The sequence below is a fragment of the Sebastes umbrosus genome, chromosome 6 (assembly GCF_015220745.1).
Source record: "Sebastes umbrosus isolate fSebUmb1 chromosome 6, fSebUmb1.pri, whole genome shotgun sequence".
Lineage (NCBI taxonomy): Eukaryota > Metazoa > Chordata > Actinopteri > Perciformes > Sebastidae > Sebastes > Sebastes umbrosus.
In genome coordinates, this window is record NC_051274.1 from 12,907,566 (window position 1) to 12,923,739 (window position 16,174).

Below are 16,174 nucleotides of genomic sequence, written 5' to 3' on the forward strand. Positions count from 1 at the left end.
GTTGAAAGGGGGCGAGAGGGGGGATGACATGTAGCAAAAAGCTGCAGATTTAAACCCTGAGCTGCTGGGGTAAGGATTTAACCTTGATACCTGAGACTCCTGCTCTACCTGGTGAGCTACCGGGGCGCCAAGTTGCAGTAATGTTTGTAATGTCATTTCAAGTTATTATCTCACATCACTGCATCATTTTAGGCTTTCTGAATCTAGGGCAGTGTGAAAAAATAACACCATCTCAAATCTTAAAGAACATCTGATGCCTTTATTTTTATTTATTTTTTTAATCAGCTTTTGCAAGATAAATATATCAAGACAATACATAAAATAAACATTCTTTCTAAACATAGTTTGACTGCTACTCACAGGATCATACTGCACCATCTCTCTCCCGTGGCGAATGCTACTAAAAAAATAGAGAGATGGGCTTTAAAAAGTGCTTGGTTGCTTGATGGATAACGCAGTGATCAAAGTGACTAGGGGTGCATGTGTAAGTACTACATTACTTACATTCTACATTCTACATTCAAGTCATCATTTCTAGGAACCTCGTACATATTTCTTCACGATTTGTGCTCATCCTTCTAATACGTTAAGATAATAACTATTCAACAAAGATTCAAAATGACAAAAGCTGCCAGGCGAGGCAAGACCTTATTAAGAGAAACTGGAAACAGAGTGGCATGAGATTTTGTTGAGCCTACTAGACACATCTTACATCACTTAAAAACACAAAGTTCTTTGCATTGATTGTCACAGCTGACACATAATTAAAGACTTGAGACTACACAACTTTCAGAATACCACTCTCATGGTAAAACTCCTCCGACATCTATTTTTTTCTTAGTGCTCTACCGTTCTGCCTTGCAGCCATTAAAACACTGGCTTCACTGTTTACTATATCTGTGCATACATGTATAAGATCTTTGGAATATTAAAGGAATAGTTTAATCTTTTGGTAAATACAATTATTCACTTTTTTGCTGAGAGTTACATGAGAAGATAGATGCCAACTCAAGAAGTCACAGCACCTGGTAAGAAACACATAACCCCTTGTAAAATAAAAAAAAAATGTAGTTTTTACACATCAATTTTTGTACAAATTAAAAAAACAAGATACAACCTGTTAATTAGTGTGATTTAGAGGTGGTGGTAGGTGGATTTGGTAACCTTTGGACAGAGCCAGGCTGGCTGTTTCCAGTCTTTATGCTAAGCTTACCAACTGTTGGCTCCAGCAGAAAGTGGTTGATCTTCTCATCTAACTCTCTGCACCAAAGCAAATTTCCCCAAATGTCAATCTATGCCTTTAATTTATAGCTTTTACCTGGATGTTGAATAATCAAATTGATTTCAAACATTAATACAGAAAATGTTGCATGAGATGCCGGAGGTGCAAACATGACATTTGTCACAAAAATTCACTCATAAATAAACATAATAAATAAACTCACAGTAATTTGCCCCTGAGGTATAAGTACATAGTGCACCTACTTGACACCACTGTAGAGACCAGTATCTGGTCCTCCTGGTCCTCCTGATACCTGCTGTAAAGTCTGGTCCCCCCTACTCTCTGGTCTGACTCACTGTGTCCACAGCTGGTCTCAGTCCTGGTTGCTCTCTACTGAAACTGCCCTTTTGTGCCCTGATGCTGCTGCTGCTGCTGCTGACCTCCATCCTTTGGAGGTAGCTGACTGGGGTCCTCTGTAAAGGGAATAGCTGAAGAAAACAAGAAGGAAGACACAAATCAAGTTAATTTCTTAGGTTTTTGTGGCGGCATCCTGTTTGTTCATGGTATTAATATAATCAAGATACAATATATGTGCACTTAGACCATTACATATAGTTATTACATGGCTTCATTGAATATTCGATTGTGATTAGTCCACAAATCCACAAGTCTCAGAAAAAATGCAGTAACTTGTTGCATCCACTATGTATAGGTGCAAAAAGACTTATGGCACCACAGTAAGTTTTTTCCAGTTTAGCAAAAGTGAGAGCTCATACTCAAAACATTTGTGGTCTATAGACCGTTTTCACAGCAAACATTTTGGCTTGTCTTAGTAGTAAAAACACAGGTGTAATTAATAACATTTAGAACGAGTGTATCCGTTTAGGTGATCCAGCTAGAGTCATCGTTAACAAAATTAGTTTCACCTGTGCATTTCCTGCTATGGGTCAAAACGTCTGGAGTGAAAAAGGTCTATTGTTTGTCTGTGGTTTCTACTTATTACAAATCATTGTAGCCTAATTTTCTACATTTGACCAGAATATATATTGTATAATAATATACAGAAAATACAGCACAAAACAACTAAAGGATCTCTATGTGTTTAAAGAGGCCTTTCTCACAGTGTTGCAGACTGCCACAGTGGGCTATCAGTTACACATTGTGGTCATTCACTAATGGTTATTACTTTGTATAAGTGGGTTATTAGCAATAATACAGTGAGAATACTTGTGTCCGGGAGGAATTGATCAGACCCGAGACTCTAATTACATTGCATGAGTACTTTGAGGGACTGAATTACTTTCCTCTTGTTCATTTAAACCTTCAATAACGGAAAAAACACTGACATATTATCACTTTTTTATTATGGCCATGCCATAACTTATGTATTTTCCCAAGTGTTTTCCCCTTCCCTGTGTTCTCTGTGTTCCTCTGTTTGTATCTCTCTCTCTCTGTGTTCTGTTTTGTCTGTGTGCTGGCGTGGGCATGGTCTCCCTTCCTCATTCTCCTGGCTACTGGCTCTACTCATCACACTCACCTGTGTGCGATTGGCTCATCAAGCGCACCTGCTTCTCATCAACTACCCACATATCAGTATATCTGTATCTAAATTCAGTATCGTCCACTCCTAGTGTTTGCTTCCTCGTGTTTTCTCATGCCTCAGGATCACTATTCGCCTGCCTGTCAGCTACGCCTGCTCTCCACGTTTCACCTCATCATCTGCCCACGCCAGCTTCATCTCTGCCATCCCCATTCCTCCCCGTGGATCCCAGATTCCCATTCACAGCCATTAGTCTCATATCCTCATTCTTGTGGCAATAAAAGACTCTTTTACACCGCCACTCTGTCTGTGGCCAGCGTCTGAGTCCAACTTGTGTTCATAACATTTTTACGTTAATATGGTGAACTTGTTAGCACAAATTTTCCTATTTAGACATCCAGCAGATATGGAGCAACATTAGCATTAATTGGCATTCATTTGGAGATATATTTTTGTCCACTTGGCGAATGTGAGTCCAATAGTCAATTTCTTCTTAGCTGTGCTTTGATTTGCACCGACTCCTGAGGGAAATATCTGGTTTGATAGCTGCAAATTGTTTCACAATGTTCAGCAGCTGATTTCCAACCTTATCTGCCTTTTGTTTGGTGTAAGGCAGGTAGCATACAGTTGGTTCTTGGAGATTTTTTTGTGCTGAAAATGACGCTATGAGAGTGGTGACAGTGAACCAAAATTGTAAAGTTGCAGATCGGAGAACTAAAACTGAGATGAAAGATGCTGAAAAGTTGAGGAGAACTTTACAGGTGATAATTCACTGTGGGTTCATCACTATGAGTGACACCTTTCACATACAAACAATCATTGTTAATATAAAAATATAGATTATTGACGATTAAAGTATAATTTGCAAAACTCAATCAGCTTCACTCACGGTTCTGAAACTGCTGTGCTGTATATCTGGTTAGGAGGATCCCAAAACCCTCAATGAGAGCGAGCAAGATTCCCCCCATCATGGCAGAACCCATCATAGTTAACGGCCCACCTGGAGAACACAAAAATTCCCACACAAAAAATTGCATCACACTAGTTAATTTGTTTTGGTCAGTTCATTGCGATATATGGTGCTTCCTCTTACTGCGTGCTGCCAGGATGGCCCCAGTCAGCGCCCCGCTTGTTATAGAGTTCCAAGGATCCTCTTTCCCTCTCAGGCGAACTAAACCACAGTCGATTGTGGAGAAGAGCCCTCCCCATACAGCAAAGCTACCTGCAACGCCACCAAAAACAAGCCAGTGAGTGTTTGCATGTCTGGTTTAATGTATGATTTTAGTTTTAGGCAAAGTAAATGTAATAACTGGGCTTTAGCTACCCAAAGACAGCAAACCCTATTGCAGGTAAATCATTTAACATACACAAAAAATGATACTATTCAACTGTTATATGTGCCATAAGCATATTAAGATTCCAAGAGCTACAGTAAAGGAACCAATTCGTAGTTACAAAAGACGACCTCCTCACCTCCAATCTGAGGAGCTCTTATTCTCACTGCATTTGCACTTCCTTTCAGTCTGTGTCCAACACCCTGAAACATTAGAGCACTGTTGAATTCTGCCATTAAAAAAGTGATGAGAGTCGGAGCTAATAAAAATATTATTATTCTTATGTGGTGAACTCACTGCAGGGGCATTACGAAAGCCCTTGATCGCCTGGAACACCCCTCCTCCAATAGCTCCCATGGTGAAAGCACCTCCACAGTCATCCACTATCCTCCAGGGACTGCAGGAATGCAGAGAGCGAGAAAACATGTTAAGATAAGACAAAGTTCATAATGTAGAAAAATAGACATACTGAGGCTTAGATAAGATGTGCATTTTCAGCACTCCAACGGAAAATGGTACCATAACAGAATTCACACTTTGCTACTATAATTAATTTGGATGTATAATTGACGGTGAATTAGTGGTTTTTATTTGAGCCATTCCATCCTACTGACTTTTATTGGTGCCGCCCTATAATCATACTTATACTGAAACAATTAGTCGATTAAAAATAGAACAGAATAATAATCTACAACAATCTATTTATTATTTATTATTCATATTTATTTACACATTTATTGCTTAAATCATTTATCAAGCAACAATATCAAATGGGTATTTTTCACTATTTTCTGACATTTTATACACAGAAAACAAATTAATCTAAAAAAGAATGGACACATTAAACTATGAAAATACTGCAGCTGTTAATTGCAGCCCTACACAGGGAGTTACATGCATATTCTTACAACTGTAGCCTAACATTCACAAAATAATTTTAATATTATATGATTTTGTTATGTTATATTTTGTTGCTGATATATCATACTATATTTAATATATATTATACTGTACTATACTATACCATACTATACTTATCCTATACTATATTTGACATGTTATATTGTCATACCATACAATATATTACGTGATACAATATTACTACATTTCACCTATACTATACTTTACTTTACTATATCTTATATCCCATACTATATTATGCTGTTATATTACATTATATACTATATTATATTTCTATTATGTTGTATGCATGTTAATTATCATTAGTCTGGCGTACAATGTCTACATATACTATATCTTACTGACTTTGTTGTCACTAATCACATCACACCATTGTCAGTTTTACCTTGTAATTATCTTTAACTTCTCTGTACAGTTTCTATTTTTTATTTCTACTCTTATTTTAGTTTCGTATACCTCTTATTTATTCTTTACTTTCTCTACTTATCTGTACTTATTTATGTCCTTGAGCTGCTGCAACACCTGAATTTCCCCTCTGGGTATCAATAAAATATTATCTTATCTTATAAGTTAGCACAATTTATTTCGAACAATCATAGCCAGGGATTCTGGCAATATATCCTTGCATATGACAGTAATATTTGTTAGTTTATTTGTTTTGCACTATTTAAGACTATACAACATAACAAAAAAAAATGAATGAATAATATACAGTGCAGGAAGAGGCAAAAAACCCACTGGGCTTATCTGAAGCCTCCACCTAGAGACAAGATTAATATAAAAAAAATAATATGACTACATAATAGTGATAACAAAACTATTAGGACAAGATATATATAATAACAACAATAACAATACAGTAAATATATATATAAAAAAATATATACATCACAGTCTTAGTCCCTGTCCTATAGCAGCTGGTCCAGGATTTATCTTTAGTTATCATGAATATACTGTAGCCTTTCTCTCTGTTGGTCACTGGATTGATCAAATTCACACATTTAAACTGAGCTATACAATATTATTTGAGTAACATGAATGAATTGTGATGTGGGGGTGTATTTTTCTGTGTGCCAGACCTCCAGCTGTCACTTCAAAACACAGACACATGAGTGTAAAAGGTCTGTGAAGCTCAGCCCAGCAGCTAGCTGTGTGTAACTTCAAAACACAGACACATGAGTGTAAAAGGTCTGTGAAGCTCAGAGCAGCAGCTAGTTAGCTAGCTGTGAGTAACTTCAAAACACAGACACATGAGTGTAAAAGGTCTGTGAAGCTCAGAGCAGCAGCTAGCTGTGTGTCACTGACTAACATCTTTATCTCTTTAGGTCTTTAAGTCCCTTCACTAAGCTAAATAGATAGATAGATATCACTCACAGCCTCTCCATTCACTCTCACAACAACTGCAACATGACACTAAGAAGACTAAACTATGTCAGAGGTGAACTATTTAGCATAAACAACGATAAAGACATGTTTAATCTGATATCTCACCAAGGCTCACGGGCATACTCCTCCATGTTTGTTGTCGTCAAGAGAACGGCGGTGCTACGTCATCACTGTGCGCGCGCGCCGTGTGCTGTTGTGGGAAGTCGTGTCGTGCACTCTTCCTCGAGGAGCTCTGAGGAGATTTACTTAAAAACACAGGTAATGTTGGAGTTATCTTCATTCATTAAAGTCTATATATAAGTGTAGGTTTTTAGTGTTGGTGTGTAGTAAGTAGCAGAGCAGCACTAACTAAGGTTTCACCAGGAGGAGCCGCAGAGGTACAACAGCATACAGAGAATGACCTTCTGACTACTAAATGACTAGTGAACCACTTTGTCTCCATCAGTGAAGTCTCCTCAGACACCCAGGCTTCAGGGACCTTTCCTTATATCTCAGGATAACTTACAGGAATATTGCTGTTGGACAATACTGGCTTTGTTGCATTCTTCTGTTGCATTTTATATATATAGACAGTGGTGACTTTTATTAAAACACCACCAGCTGTAGATGCACAGGTACTGTATAAGTGCATACAATCAGTATTTTGGTATTAGGGCTGCAAATAACTATTATTTACATTTTTTTTTTCAATATTATATTTGTTGTTTTTTTGTTCATTTTGAAACAACAGAACAAACATTCACAAACGTCCCCAATAATATCATTCGTGGTACAAAGAAACTTAACAAACCTAATATTAATATAAAATAAGCCAGAATAGATACAGGAAAAACATATTATATACAAAAAAATTATATATAAGTAAAAAGAATATACACAAGTAAAAAAACATTTAAAACAATAAATTAAAAATAAAATGTATTTATATATACTGCATACATATATACATACATACACATATATGCACACGCAGCACATACACATACAAAAACACATATACATATAAGCAATTAAAAAAAATCAGTGTACAATTCAGTCATCATCCTATTCTATTTCCCTATTCACAATCATCCTGCTCCAGCAACGATACAAATTACAAGCTACCTTGGAGTGACGGTGGTAGCACCAATACTTATCCGATCACAGGGATCTACAGTCAGGCCGTTCATAAAATGTATGAAAGGTTTCCACATCATATAAAAATCCTCAACTTTACCTCTTACTATGAAAGTCAGTTTTTCTAATGCCAGACTAGAAGACATCTCTTTAATCCTTTGACTAGAGTTAGGTCTCAGAATATCCTTCCATTATAAAGCTATGACACGTTTGGCTTGTAGCAAACAGAAATTAATCAGTTTACGTTTCAACTATTATTTTAATTATTGATAAATCTGGCAATTATTTGTTTCGGTTAATCGATCAATTTTTTGGTCTGTAAATGTCTAAAATGCCCCAATATTTTGTCATCAAATTGCTTGTTTCCCCTAACCAAACTGTCACACAAGCCAAAAATACCTACAAATAACGATACATATATTTACAGTTTTTGAGTTAGATTCAAGATTCACATTATTGACCCACATTGTAGGAAAATCAGATTGCTGCATCCATAAAAATGTCCACATAAGATAGGTAAGCTAAGGCAGCTACAGTGAGAAACATATCTAAGAACATAATAATAATAATAAAACAGAACTAAACAGGAAAATAGTCAATCATCAAATAAATAAGCGAAAAATAAAGCTCTGTTGGTTTCCTTATCGACTCAATGTCATTATACTTGGATGATTGGGTAAGTAGTATAATTTTATAGGGACAGTGGCCATTGTTTGTGTATCCCTGCTTCTAGCTGATGAAGTCGGTGGATGAAGGTTTGCAGTTCTGGTATCATCATCATCATCATCATCATCATGAGTTAATCCTCCGTTCTCTGTTGCAGGATGCCTCTACCCGCGGCACTGCTGGCCCGCTTGGCCAAGAGAGGGATTGTTAAACCATCAGACCATGGTAGTAGAAAACATTTTATAAGAAAAGCCTGGGCACATTATAGCGTTCAGATATTTTTATTTTTCATGCGTCATGTAACGACTTTTCTCCTCCAATTCATCCAGAGGCAGATGAGGAGATTATTGCTGAAGATTACGATGACAACAACGTAGATTATGAATCCACCAGAGTCGAGAATCTACCACCAAACTGGTACAAAGTGTTCGACCCTGCTTGGTACGTATACGGGATTTCTACAATAAGTTGTTGACTGACATATTTTTACACAAACATTTTTCTTTCAAGTTTCGAGATGGTTAAAGTCCCATAAAATAGTATTTGTTTTTTGCTCAAATGTTTATTATGGGGTCAAACTGAGATTCAAACACAACAGATTTTTATAACAGGATTGTCAGCCTCTTTCTGGCACTGACATAGCCTTTTGCAAAAGGTTATAATGGATGTGTATTTTTTTTGGTCAGTAAATCTAGATTATTTTGTTTAAGATTAGTGTTGAAAAATGTGGTTTCTCAGTAATTTGTAGCCTGATCTATATCATGAAGAAAATTATAAAATATTTTTTTTATTTGGAAGAATTACATTGTGAAATAAAAAAAAGGAAATTTTGCAATAAAAAGTGCTGGAATGAAATGAAAATGTCCTGCAATACTGTTAGATTAGACATTAGACAATAATGTTGGATGAAACAATATTTTTAAAGTTTTAACAGTTTGAAAACATATTGGCTTATTTTATGGTTATTTGTGGTTATGTTTTGTAATAATGTCTTATTTATTTTATATTTAACACTTAAATAAATTCAATTAATTTCCTAATGACATTATTCATCATTATTTATCATGGATTATTTAATAAGTTATTTCTGCAAATTCAACCATTTGATTTTCTATTTTCTTCAATCCACAGTGGTCTTCCTTATTACTGGAACGTGGAGACAGAATTGGTGGCCTGGCTGTCCCCAAATGACCCAACTGCAGTTATAACAAAACCTGCCAAGAAAATAATTAGAGGTATGGCTTTCTAAAGCCCCCGTAACATAATATTTTGATGACACAGCATTATGATCAGCATTGCAATCTCACAAATCATTGCAAGTCGGGTCATTATTTGGCAAATAATCTCAGAATGCAGTTTGTTTATTTTGTGACTATTGCATTTATTTTACTTCCATTGTTCAGCTGAGGGAGTAGAAGAAAGAGTCGAGAGGCCGTTTGAGAAGCCGGACAGAGAGCGAGAGCGGGAAAGAGACAAAGATCGGGAAAGGGAACGGGACAGAGAGCGAGAGAGGGACGAAGGGAGGGACAGAGAAAGAAGAAAGCCGAGGAGAGAGGACATAGCACCGTACAGTAAGAACAAAAGAGGTAATGTTTACATCTCTATCGTACAACACAAGCATTTTCTAAATAATGATGCTTTTCTTCTACATGAATGGATGTTACACATTTATTTTCCTTTCAGGAAGAAAAGATGATGAGATGGACCCGATGGATCCAAGTGCTTATTCTGATGCCCCAAGGTACAGTATTTACAGTCATGATAATCAAACAAGCTCCTGGTCCGTTCTTTAAAGGAGTACTCCAGTAATGTTGTATTGCACCTCCATATAGTCGAGGGAGACAGTAGGGAACAAAATAAAAGCATTGGAGGCTGAAATATTCTGACTTTCAATCACCAGTATGGGTCAAGCTTGAAAAAAACTCTGGATCCTACAATTCCCACAATGCAACTTAATGCATATTTTCATTACTCCCTGTCTAGTAAACATCCACAACACTGTTTGTAACGCAGGCTTTCTGCTAGAAGTAGTCTCAATTATTTTCTCAGACTTGACAAAGCTCCTCCACAGAAGACATTATACAGTCTGAGTATAGAATTGGTGAAGTGCTCCTTTTTAAGGTGTGAGCAGAATGTATAAAAACAAACTATTTATTCAAACAAATGTAAATTTCTTTACAGGGGTACGTGGTCAAGTGGCCTGCCCAAGCGTAATGAAGCAAAGACGGGTGCAGATACCACAGCGGCGGGGCCCCTGTTCCAGCAGCGGCCGTACCCGAGTCCAGGAGCCGTGCTTCGGGCCAACGCAGCTAACCAGATACCCAAGGAGTAAGCAGAGCTCCCGGGAAACCGAAACAACAGACACAGCTGTACAGTTTTGTCTTCCCTTTGCTCACATCTTAACATTTGACGTTACAGAGTGACATCTCCTAAGTTCCCCTCCTTTTCATTCTGAAACGTGTACATGTCAGAAATTGAGTGCTGAGCTTTTACACCACCAGTGCATTCATACTTAAACATGTAGTTTACAGTTGTAAATATGTTTTTATATGACCTAAAGTTTGACCTTCTTGTTATTACTAAAGCCATTAGTGGACTTCATTTGCTAATAAATTGAAAGATTACTGTGGAAATGACTTGAACGTTTCTTTATGGGGTGGTGATCTTGTAATAACATCTGTACAAATAACATTCTTGACAATGTTTTATTACAAAATTGCAATGCTTTAAAATCCATTATTTTTTGGAATATCACAAAAACAACATTTCAGATGGGATGGAAAAGGAGAGGGAATATCTGAATCAGTTGTCTGATGCTCCTACATAGTGACAAATGGTGTCATAATCCAGTGTGAACACTTTCTCCTCGTGTCGATCGAGCTGGACCATCGCTCTGCACTTGTTCTTGTCCCGTTGGAGGATACGGCCGACCTGAACATACATTAGTACACACTGATTAGTAAAAAGGTACAAACCAGAACACACATCCTGCTGCATGGATGAACCTTAGCTTACCTGTCCTCTGTGCTCGCCCAGTACAACCATTATAGCATCATCTTCACTTTTTGGAATAATGGTCTCCAGCATGTCCTGCTTCACATCTGCCACCGAAAGAAGAAACAGTGGGTTATTCAAACATTTTTATAATAGTTACTAAAGCAACACTCAGGGATAGAGGGGTCACCTCTTCACTACTAATACGGCAGATATTAAATGTTACTATATTGTATTAGCACAATCGTAGCCAATAAGGCACTGATCATTTCTGTATGATAAACCAGAGAAAGAAAAAAAAAAAAACGAACACCAAGAGAGACTGACGTAGCACTAATGACTCACCGTCTATCAGTCTTCCCTCCTCAGTTCGACACACACACATAGTCGGTGTCAGGACATCCTCCACACACATCTAGAAGGAAAACAAGTCTGATCTTAACCGCGATGAAAGAATCGCAACATTTATAATTATTCCAACACTGCAGCTAATTATATGGTGCAATATTCCCTAGCTTTTCTGTGAATGGGAAACACTTTTGCTACCTTTTAAACGGTATGATTTTGACTGCTCCTATTTCAGTGGTAATGTAGTTAATCAAAAATAATAAATGTTTACCTTTGAGTTGTAGTACCTGCCCCCTTTGAAAGCTTTGTCTATAAAGCGAACTTTCAAGTCTCTCTGGAGCCAGGAGGGAGGAGCCGGTGGTCGCCTTGCCTCTTTCACTGGAGGTTTCTCTCTACAGAGGAAAGTAGGAAAACAAATACACAGTGTGTTTACTCAAAGAAAACACTGACAACTTATTAACCAATAAATGAAAATGAGACATATTACAGTGTGGTATAATGTATAAAATAGTGAAATGTAAGTGTATAAGTATACCTGTCCTGACTTGATTCTGTGTGTTTCCTCTTCCTCTCATCTTTCCCTCCATTTCTTTCTGAAGACTTGTGTTTCACCTCATCGCCATTACTTCCGCTCTCTTTCTCCTCCCGTCTTTGTTGCTCCTTCTCTCGCTCTTTCTCCTTTTCCTTTTCCTTGTCTTTGTGGGCTTTACCGAGGCGACCTGTTTAGTGGAAAGAACTTTAGATTACTGAAAAAAAACTCTGGCTGAATTGCTGTATTGTGTTGTTTTTTTCCACGTGACAATTTGACAGAAATGTTAGCGTTTTCTATTTCATTTGATCAAAGTTACTCACTGAGGTCTTTGCTGTTTTTGTCGTATTCCTTGCGCCCAACCAGTTTAATAGCATACTGGCTGATTGTCGCAGACCTGCCGCCAATAGCCAGCTTCACCACAACTCGAGCGTTGTCTGCATCAACGCCTTCAATCTGCAGCACATGAATGAAGTAATTCAGAGAAAACAATAAAACAGCTAGTTGTATGATACCTTATTTCTGTTTCAGGAGATAACTGCATGTCAACAGATGATGAATATGGGTGCAAACACATAGCAGATCAACACTACCTTGCCATACAGCTCTTTATGTGCCCCTGACTCCACCAGCACACAGCCACCTGGACCCATCACTAGTTCCTCCTCCTTCTCTCGCTCCTCGCCTGGCTTGGGGGGACGCTTATGTCTGGTCGGCTCTAGGTCCTTTATCGCGGAACGGTCAGCTCCAAGACCCAAACCTTTTGGACGAAGCTCGTGTTCGATTGGCTTCACATGTCTGAGCAGACAGGGAATGAAATCAATAAACAAAGAGATGGACATAGGCAGGATGTAAAAGAGCCTGGAGGTGCACACAGCTTGAGACAAATATCTTGTGTTTAAATATGAGGCTGTTTGAGAACAAATATGAATGATTGTGTCGATTGCTTCTATGTGAAAAAAGACAAGTTTCCTGTTATTAGTTCTTTTATACAATAGTCTATAATATTATTACAGGTTAATGTGCAAAAACATTCAGATTTCACTAGTTGTAACAATATTCACAGTAGCGAAATACGGAAAAGTAGCACATTTTCCCATCTGAGAAGCTGGAACTAAAGAATGTTGTATTATAGTTTATTTAGCTTGATGGAATGACTTAAATGCAGGGTTGGTAAAAATTTTAGAAACGTTTTTGTTATATTAGTCGAAATTCTCATTACATCCCGACAGCAATCAATAAAATCAAGTGCTCTGACAAAAAAAAAGAAAAAAAATCGGGTATCTGTGGCTGGACTGTAATAAACCCATCCAATCATTTCACTTTTGGAGCTAGTTAGCAGCTAGTGCTGCTAGCTATTTCCATTGGAAAAGAGTTGCCAACACTTCAAGATCGCCCACCCAATCATCAATTTTTGCCAATTATTCTTTTGTTGGTCAACTAATTAATTGTTTCAGCTCAAATTAGAACACCACAGTGGTGCGAAGTAAGCATAATGTTGAATTAGAAGAGGAAATGGTAAAAAAAAAAGAAAGCAAGGGGTCAGTTTGTTACTTACTGTTTAAAGGTGCGTCCAATGCCTTCCTCTTTATTCCAGCCCATCCCTTTAATCATAGCGAGTCCATAAGCCTCAACAGGAATGCTGTCATAATCTGCCTCTGTTGACTGACAAACACATACAGGGATATTATCTTTTTGAAAATCAAGAGACATACATTAAATGCTCAAACAACCAGAGAAAATAAATATAAACACCACATTCTGCATTAAAATGTGTATCAGGGCTAAATAAGGTGCTTTTATGTAATCTTTGAATTATGAAACACAAAAAGCTGTAGTGGCAACTGACAGAGAGAAGCAGTTTTCCATGCCGGTCTTACTCAGCCTTTTGACCCCAGGCTGTCAGACTCAGTGACTGAAGTCACCAGGCAGCAGCCACAGCAGCCCTTATCAGGGCGATGGCCCTGCTCATCTCTGTTTCCACAGAAGGCTTCCCTCTGAGGGAAGCTGGGAGTCCACTCTCACAGAGCAGGCTGCATGAAAATGAGCTCCGGGGCACAGCGAGCAAGTTTCCCCTGACTCTCATGTTCTGACAGTCACATCTGCAGTGACTGCAAGCAGATATGGGATGACAGTGACGAGGCGTGTGAGGCCTCTGATGAAAAGACAAGACATCTGATTGGTTGCCTGCATGTCTCTGGGGAGAATGTTGACGCCCGTCTGCCACCCAAGCCTTACTGTACTGACAAAGCACCCATACGCATGCGCGCAACTGTGCATGGGTGTTAATCTACTCAGACCGTCAGCACTTTCACACACTCAAATTTCAATCTGAGTCAAAGTAGCCAGTCTACCAGATTTTTTTGTACTATCAGGCGTTTTCATATGCTCACTGAAATGCAACTCCAGCAGATTGTATTGTTATCTTCACATCTGATATCATTTAAAGAAATTGGCAATTAACGAAGGGTCTGAGAGCCATTCCCTCCTCAAAACAACTATTATACAAATGCTCTTCCGCACGGCAGCAAGCCCAAGCCGAAAACAGTAGAAAGCTTATTCAAATAAAAGCATAAAGTCAACTCCCAGGTGTACGTATCATCATTAATTCAACACTTTTTTTCAATTAATCTAAGCTTTCACAATTTCAGTTAACGCTGTGAATCATCCAATCTCCTTTCCCTCATCAAATGTCTCTGTTGTTAGGGTGAACTTTCTATTACTTGACTTTGCTCTCTTGTTCATATAAAACTAAAACAAAATAATGCATATATTGAAATATACTGAATTGTTTTGTGCCCTCAGACTCCACTGTAGTAGCAATGGAAAGATCTTGATGTGATGTCACGAGAATAACAAAGACACAAATAACAAAATGGCAAAACACAAAAAAGTATATTTCCAAAACCTGTCTTTAAACAGGGTATCAGAAAGTATTTTTTATCATACAAGACTTCAACCAAAAGATTACATCAAGAATGATATTTTTTCTGACCCAATCACTGCAACAAGCACACATGCTTTGTTGTGCACCTCTGCTTCAGATTAGTGAGTGTCTCTGTCACACAATTGAAATCGATACTTACAGATTCAGGCCGTAGATCCACTTTCACATGGTCTCCATCCTCAAAGCCGTCAGGCACTTTGTTCTGCATCAACAGAGGGATGGCGAGGTTCGCGTTGGTTTCTGACTGGGGGCCATTCTGCCACTGCTCAAGCTGCCTCCGGGAGTCTACAAGCACAAATTGGAGATGTATAAGGAGCTTTGTATGAGAGGTAATAATAACATTCACAACAAGCATACACACACTACACCATATCAGCTCTGTCCTGGGATGCCCCCTCGACACAGTGGAGGTGGTGGGAGAGAGCAGGATGATGGCTAAGCTGTCATCCATGATGGAGAATGACTCCCACCCCATGCAGGACACCATCTCAGCACTGGAGAGCTCCTTCAGCGACAGGCTAATCCACCCACAGTGTGTGAAGGAGCGCTATCGCAAGTCCTTCCTTCCTGCAGCTGTCAGACTCCACAACCAGCACTGCTCCCAGTAGACCACTTACATTTACACACCAAAAACTGACAATAACTGCACTATACTGTATAATGACTGTGCAATATCATTATCTTTCTTTCTACTAAGGTGTAATTCATACTGTGCAAAATGTTTAGGTGGAATTTCATTTCATTTTCACTGTGCAATATCATTTTCCACTTGTGCAATTTTGTTAATAGTCTGTTTATTGTCAATACTGTATATACTGCTCCTATTTTTATACTTCCTTCTATTTAAATGTTTCATATTTTGCTACACTTTGTTTAGCTCTTTTTTTATACCGTGTTAGCTGATGAATCTTGTTTTTTGCGCTATCCCCTTTGCTGCTGTACTCTGCAAATTTCCCCACTGCGGGACTAATAAAAGAATATCTTATCTTATCTTATGTATAGATTATTATTATTATAGACTGCACATATGTACATATTACATTTATTTATTGTACATACTACATTTATTTATTGACGGACTGTACACACTATGTTCACCCATTCACTCTGTATCTTTTATATCTCTATTTATTGTTTTTATAATTTGTGTATACCTTTACCTCTCCTGTGT

The 16,174-nt window shown here is 38.0% G+C and overlaps 3 protein-coding genes across 4 annotated transcripts in view; 1 reads left to right on the top strand and 2 right to left on the bottom strand.

Moving 5' to 3' along the window:
• Nucleotides 1-232: 232 nt before the first annotated feature.
• Nucleotides 233-6,653, bottom strand: timm17b (translocase of inner mitochondrial membrane 17 homolog B (yeast)). 2 transcript variants are annotated; one of them, XM_037772315.1, is made up of 6 exons: nucleotides 6,509-6,653; nucleotides 4,394-4,493; nucleotides 4,236-4,299; nucleotides 3,856-3,984; nucleotides 3,652-3,762; nucleotides 233-1,710 (listed from the first exon to the last, which is right to left on the bottom strand). In XM_037772315.1, exons 1-6 carry the CDS (start codon nucleotides 6,532-6,534, stop codon nucleotides 1,613-1,615), a joined length of 528 nt encoding a protein of 175 aa, XP_037628243.1. In that variant the 5' UTR covers nucleotides 6,535-6,653; the 3' UTR covers nucleotides 233-1,612. The 2 variants fall into 2 exon arrangements, with proteins under 2 accessions (XP_037628243.1, XP_037628244.1); XM_037772316.1 differs by lacking the exon at nucleotides 6,509-6,653 and adding an exon at nucleotides 6,392-6,417.
• pqbp1 (polyglutamine binding protein 1) lies at nucleotides 6,520-10,814 on the top strand. Its single transcript, XM_037772314.1, has 7 exons — nucleotides 6,520-6,661; nucleotides 8,343-8,410; nucleotides 8,515-8,626; nucleotides 9,317-9,420; nucleotides 9,589-9,771; nucleotides 9,869-9,926; nucleotides 10,367-10,814. Exons 2-7 carry the CDS (start codon nucleotides 8,344-8,346, stop codon nucleotides 10,515-10,517), a joined length of 675 nt encoding a protein of 224 aa, XP_037628242.1. The 5' UTR covers nucleotides 6,520-6,661; nucleotide 8,343; the 3' UTR covers nucleotides 10,518-10,814.
• Nucleotides 10,815-10,876: 62 nt separating this feature from the next.
• The window catches only part of gpkow (G patch domain and KOW motifs), a 6,453-nt gene continuing 1,155 nt past the window's right edge, over nucleotides 10,877-16,174 (bottom strand). Inside the window, exons 3-11 of the mRNA XM_037772313.1 lie at nucleotides 15,143-15,288; nucleotides 13,615-13,721; nucleotides 12,650-12,854; nucleotides 12,380-12,512; nucleotides 12,063-12,246; nucleotides 11,799-11,919; nucleotides 11,525-11,594; nucleotides 11,201-11,286; nucleotides 10,877-11,116 (exon numbers count right to left, since the gene is read on the bottom strand). Coding sequence (XP_037628241.1) covers nucleotides 10,988-11,116; nucleotides 11,201-11,286; nucleotides 11,525-11,594; nucleotides 11,799-11,919; nucleotides 12,063-12,246; nucleotides 12,380-12,512; nucleotides 12,650-12,854; nucleotides 13,615-13,721; nucleotides 15,143-15,288 — 1,181 coding nt within the window. The 3' untranslated portion in view covers nucleotides 10,877-10,987. The remainder of the gene's footprint in view (nucleotides 11,117-11,200; nucleotides 11,287-11,524; nucleotides 11,595-11,798; nucleotides 11,920-12,062; nucleotides 12,247-12,379; nucleotides 12,513-12,649; nucleotides 12,855-13,614; nucleotides 13,722-15,142; nucleotides 15,289-16,174) is intronic.

Bases quoted from the DNA above. Each gene is read 5' to 3' on its own strand.
- timm17b (XM_037772315.1), bottom strand. From the start codon at position 6,534: ATGGAGGAGTATGCCCGTGAGCCTTG. The intron at 4,494-6,508 runs GTGAGATATCAG...GCATTCCTGCAG, and splicing joins GAGTATGCCCGTGAGCCTTG to TCCCTGGAGGATAGTGGATG. The intron at 4,300-4,393 runs GTGAGTTCACCA...CTAATGTTTCAG, and splicing joins GCTTTCGTAATGCCCCTGCA to GGTGTTGGACACAGACTGAA.
- pqbp1 (XM_037772314.1), top strand. From the start codon at position 8,344: ATGCCTCTACCCGCGGCACTGCTGGCCCGCTTGGCCAAGAGAGGGATT. The intron at 8,411-8,514 runs GTAGTAGAAAAC...CAATTCATCCAG, and splicing joins TGTTAAACCATCAGACCATG to AGGCAGATGAGGAGATTATT. The intron at 8,627-9,316 runs GTACGTATACGG...TTCAATCCACAG, and splicing joins AAAGTGTTCGACCCTGCTTG to TGGTCTTCCTTATTACTGGA.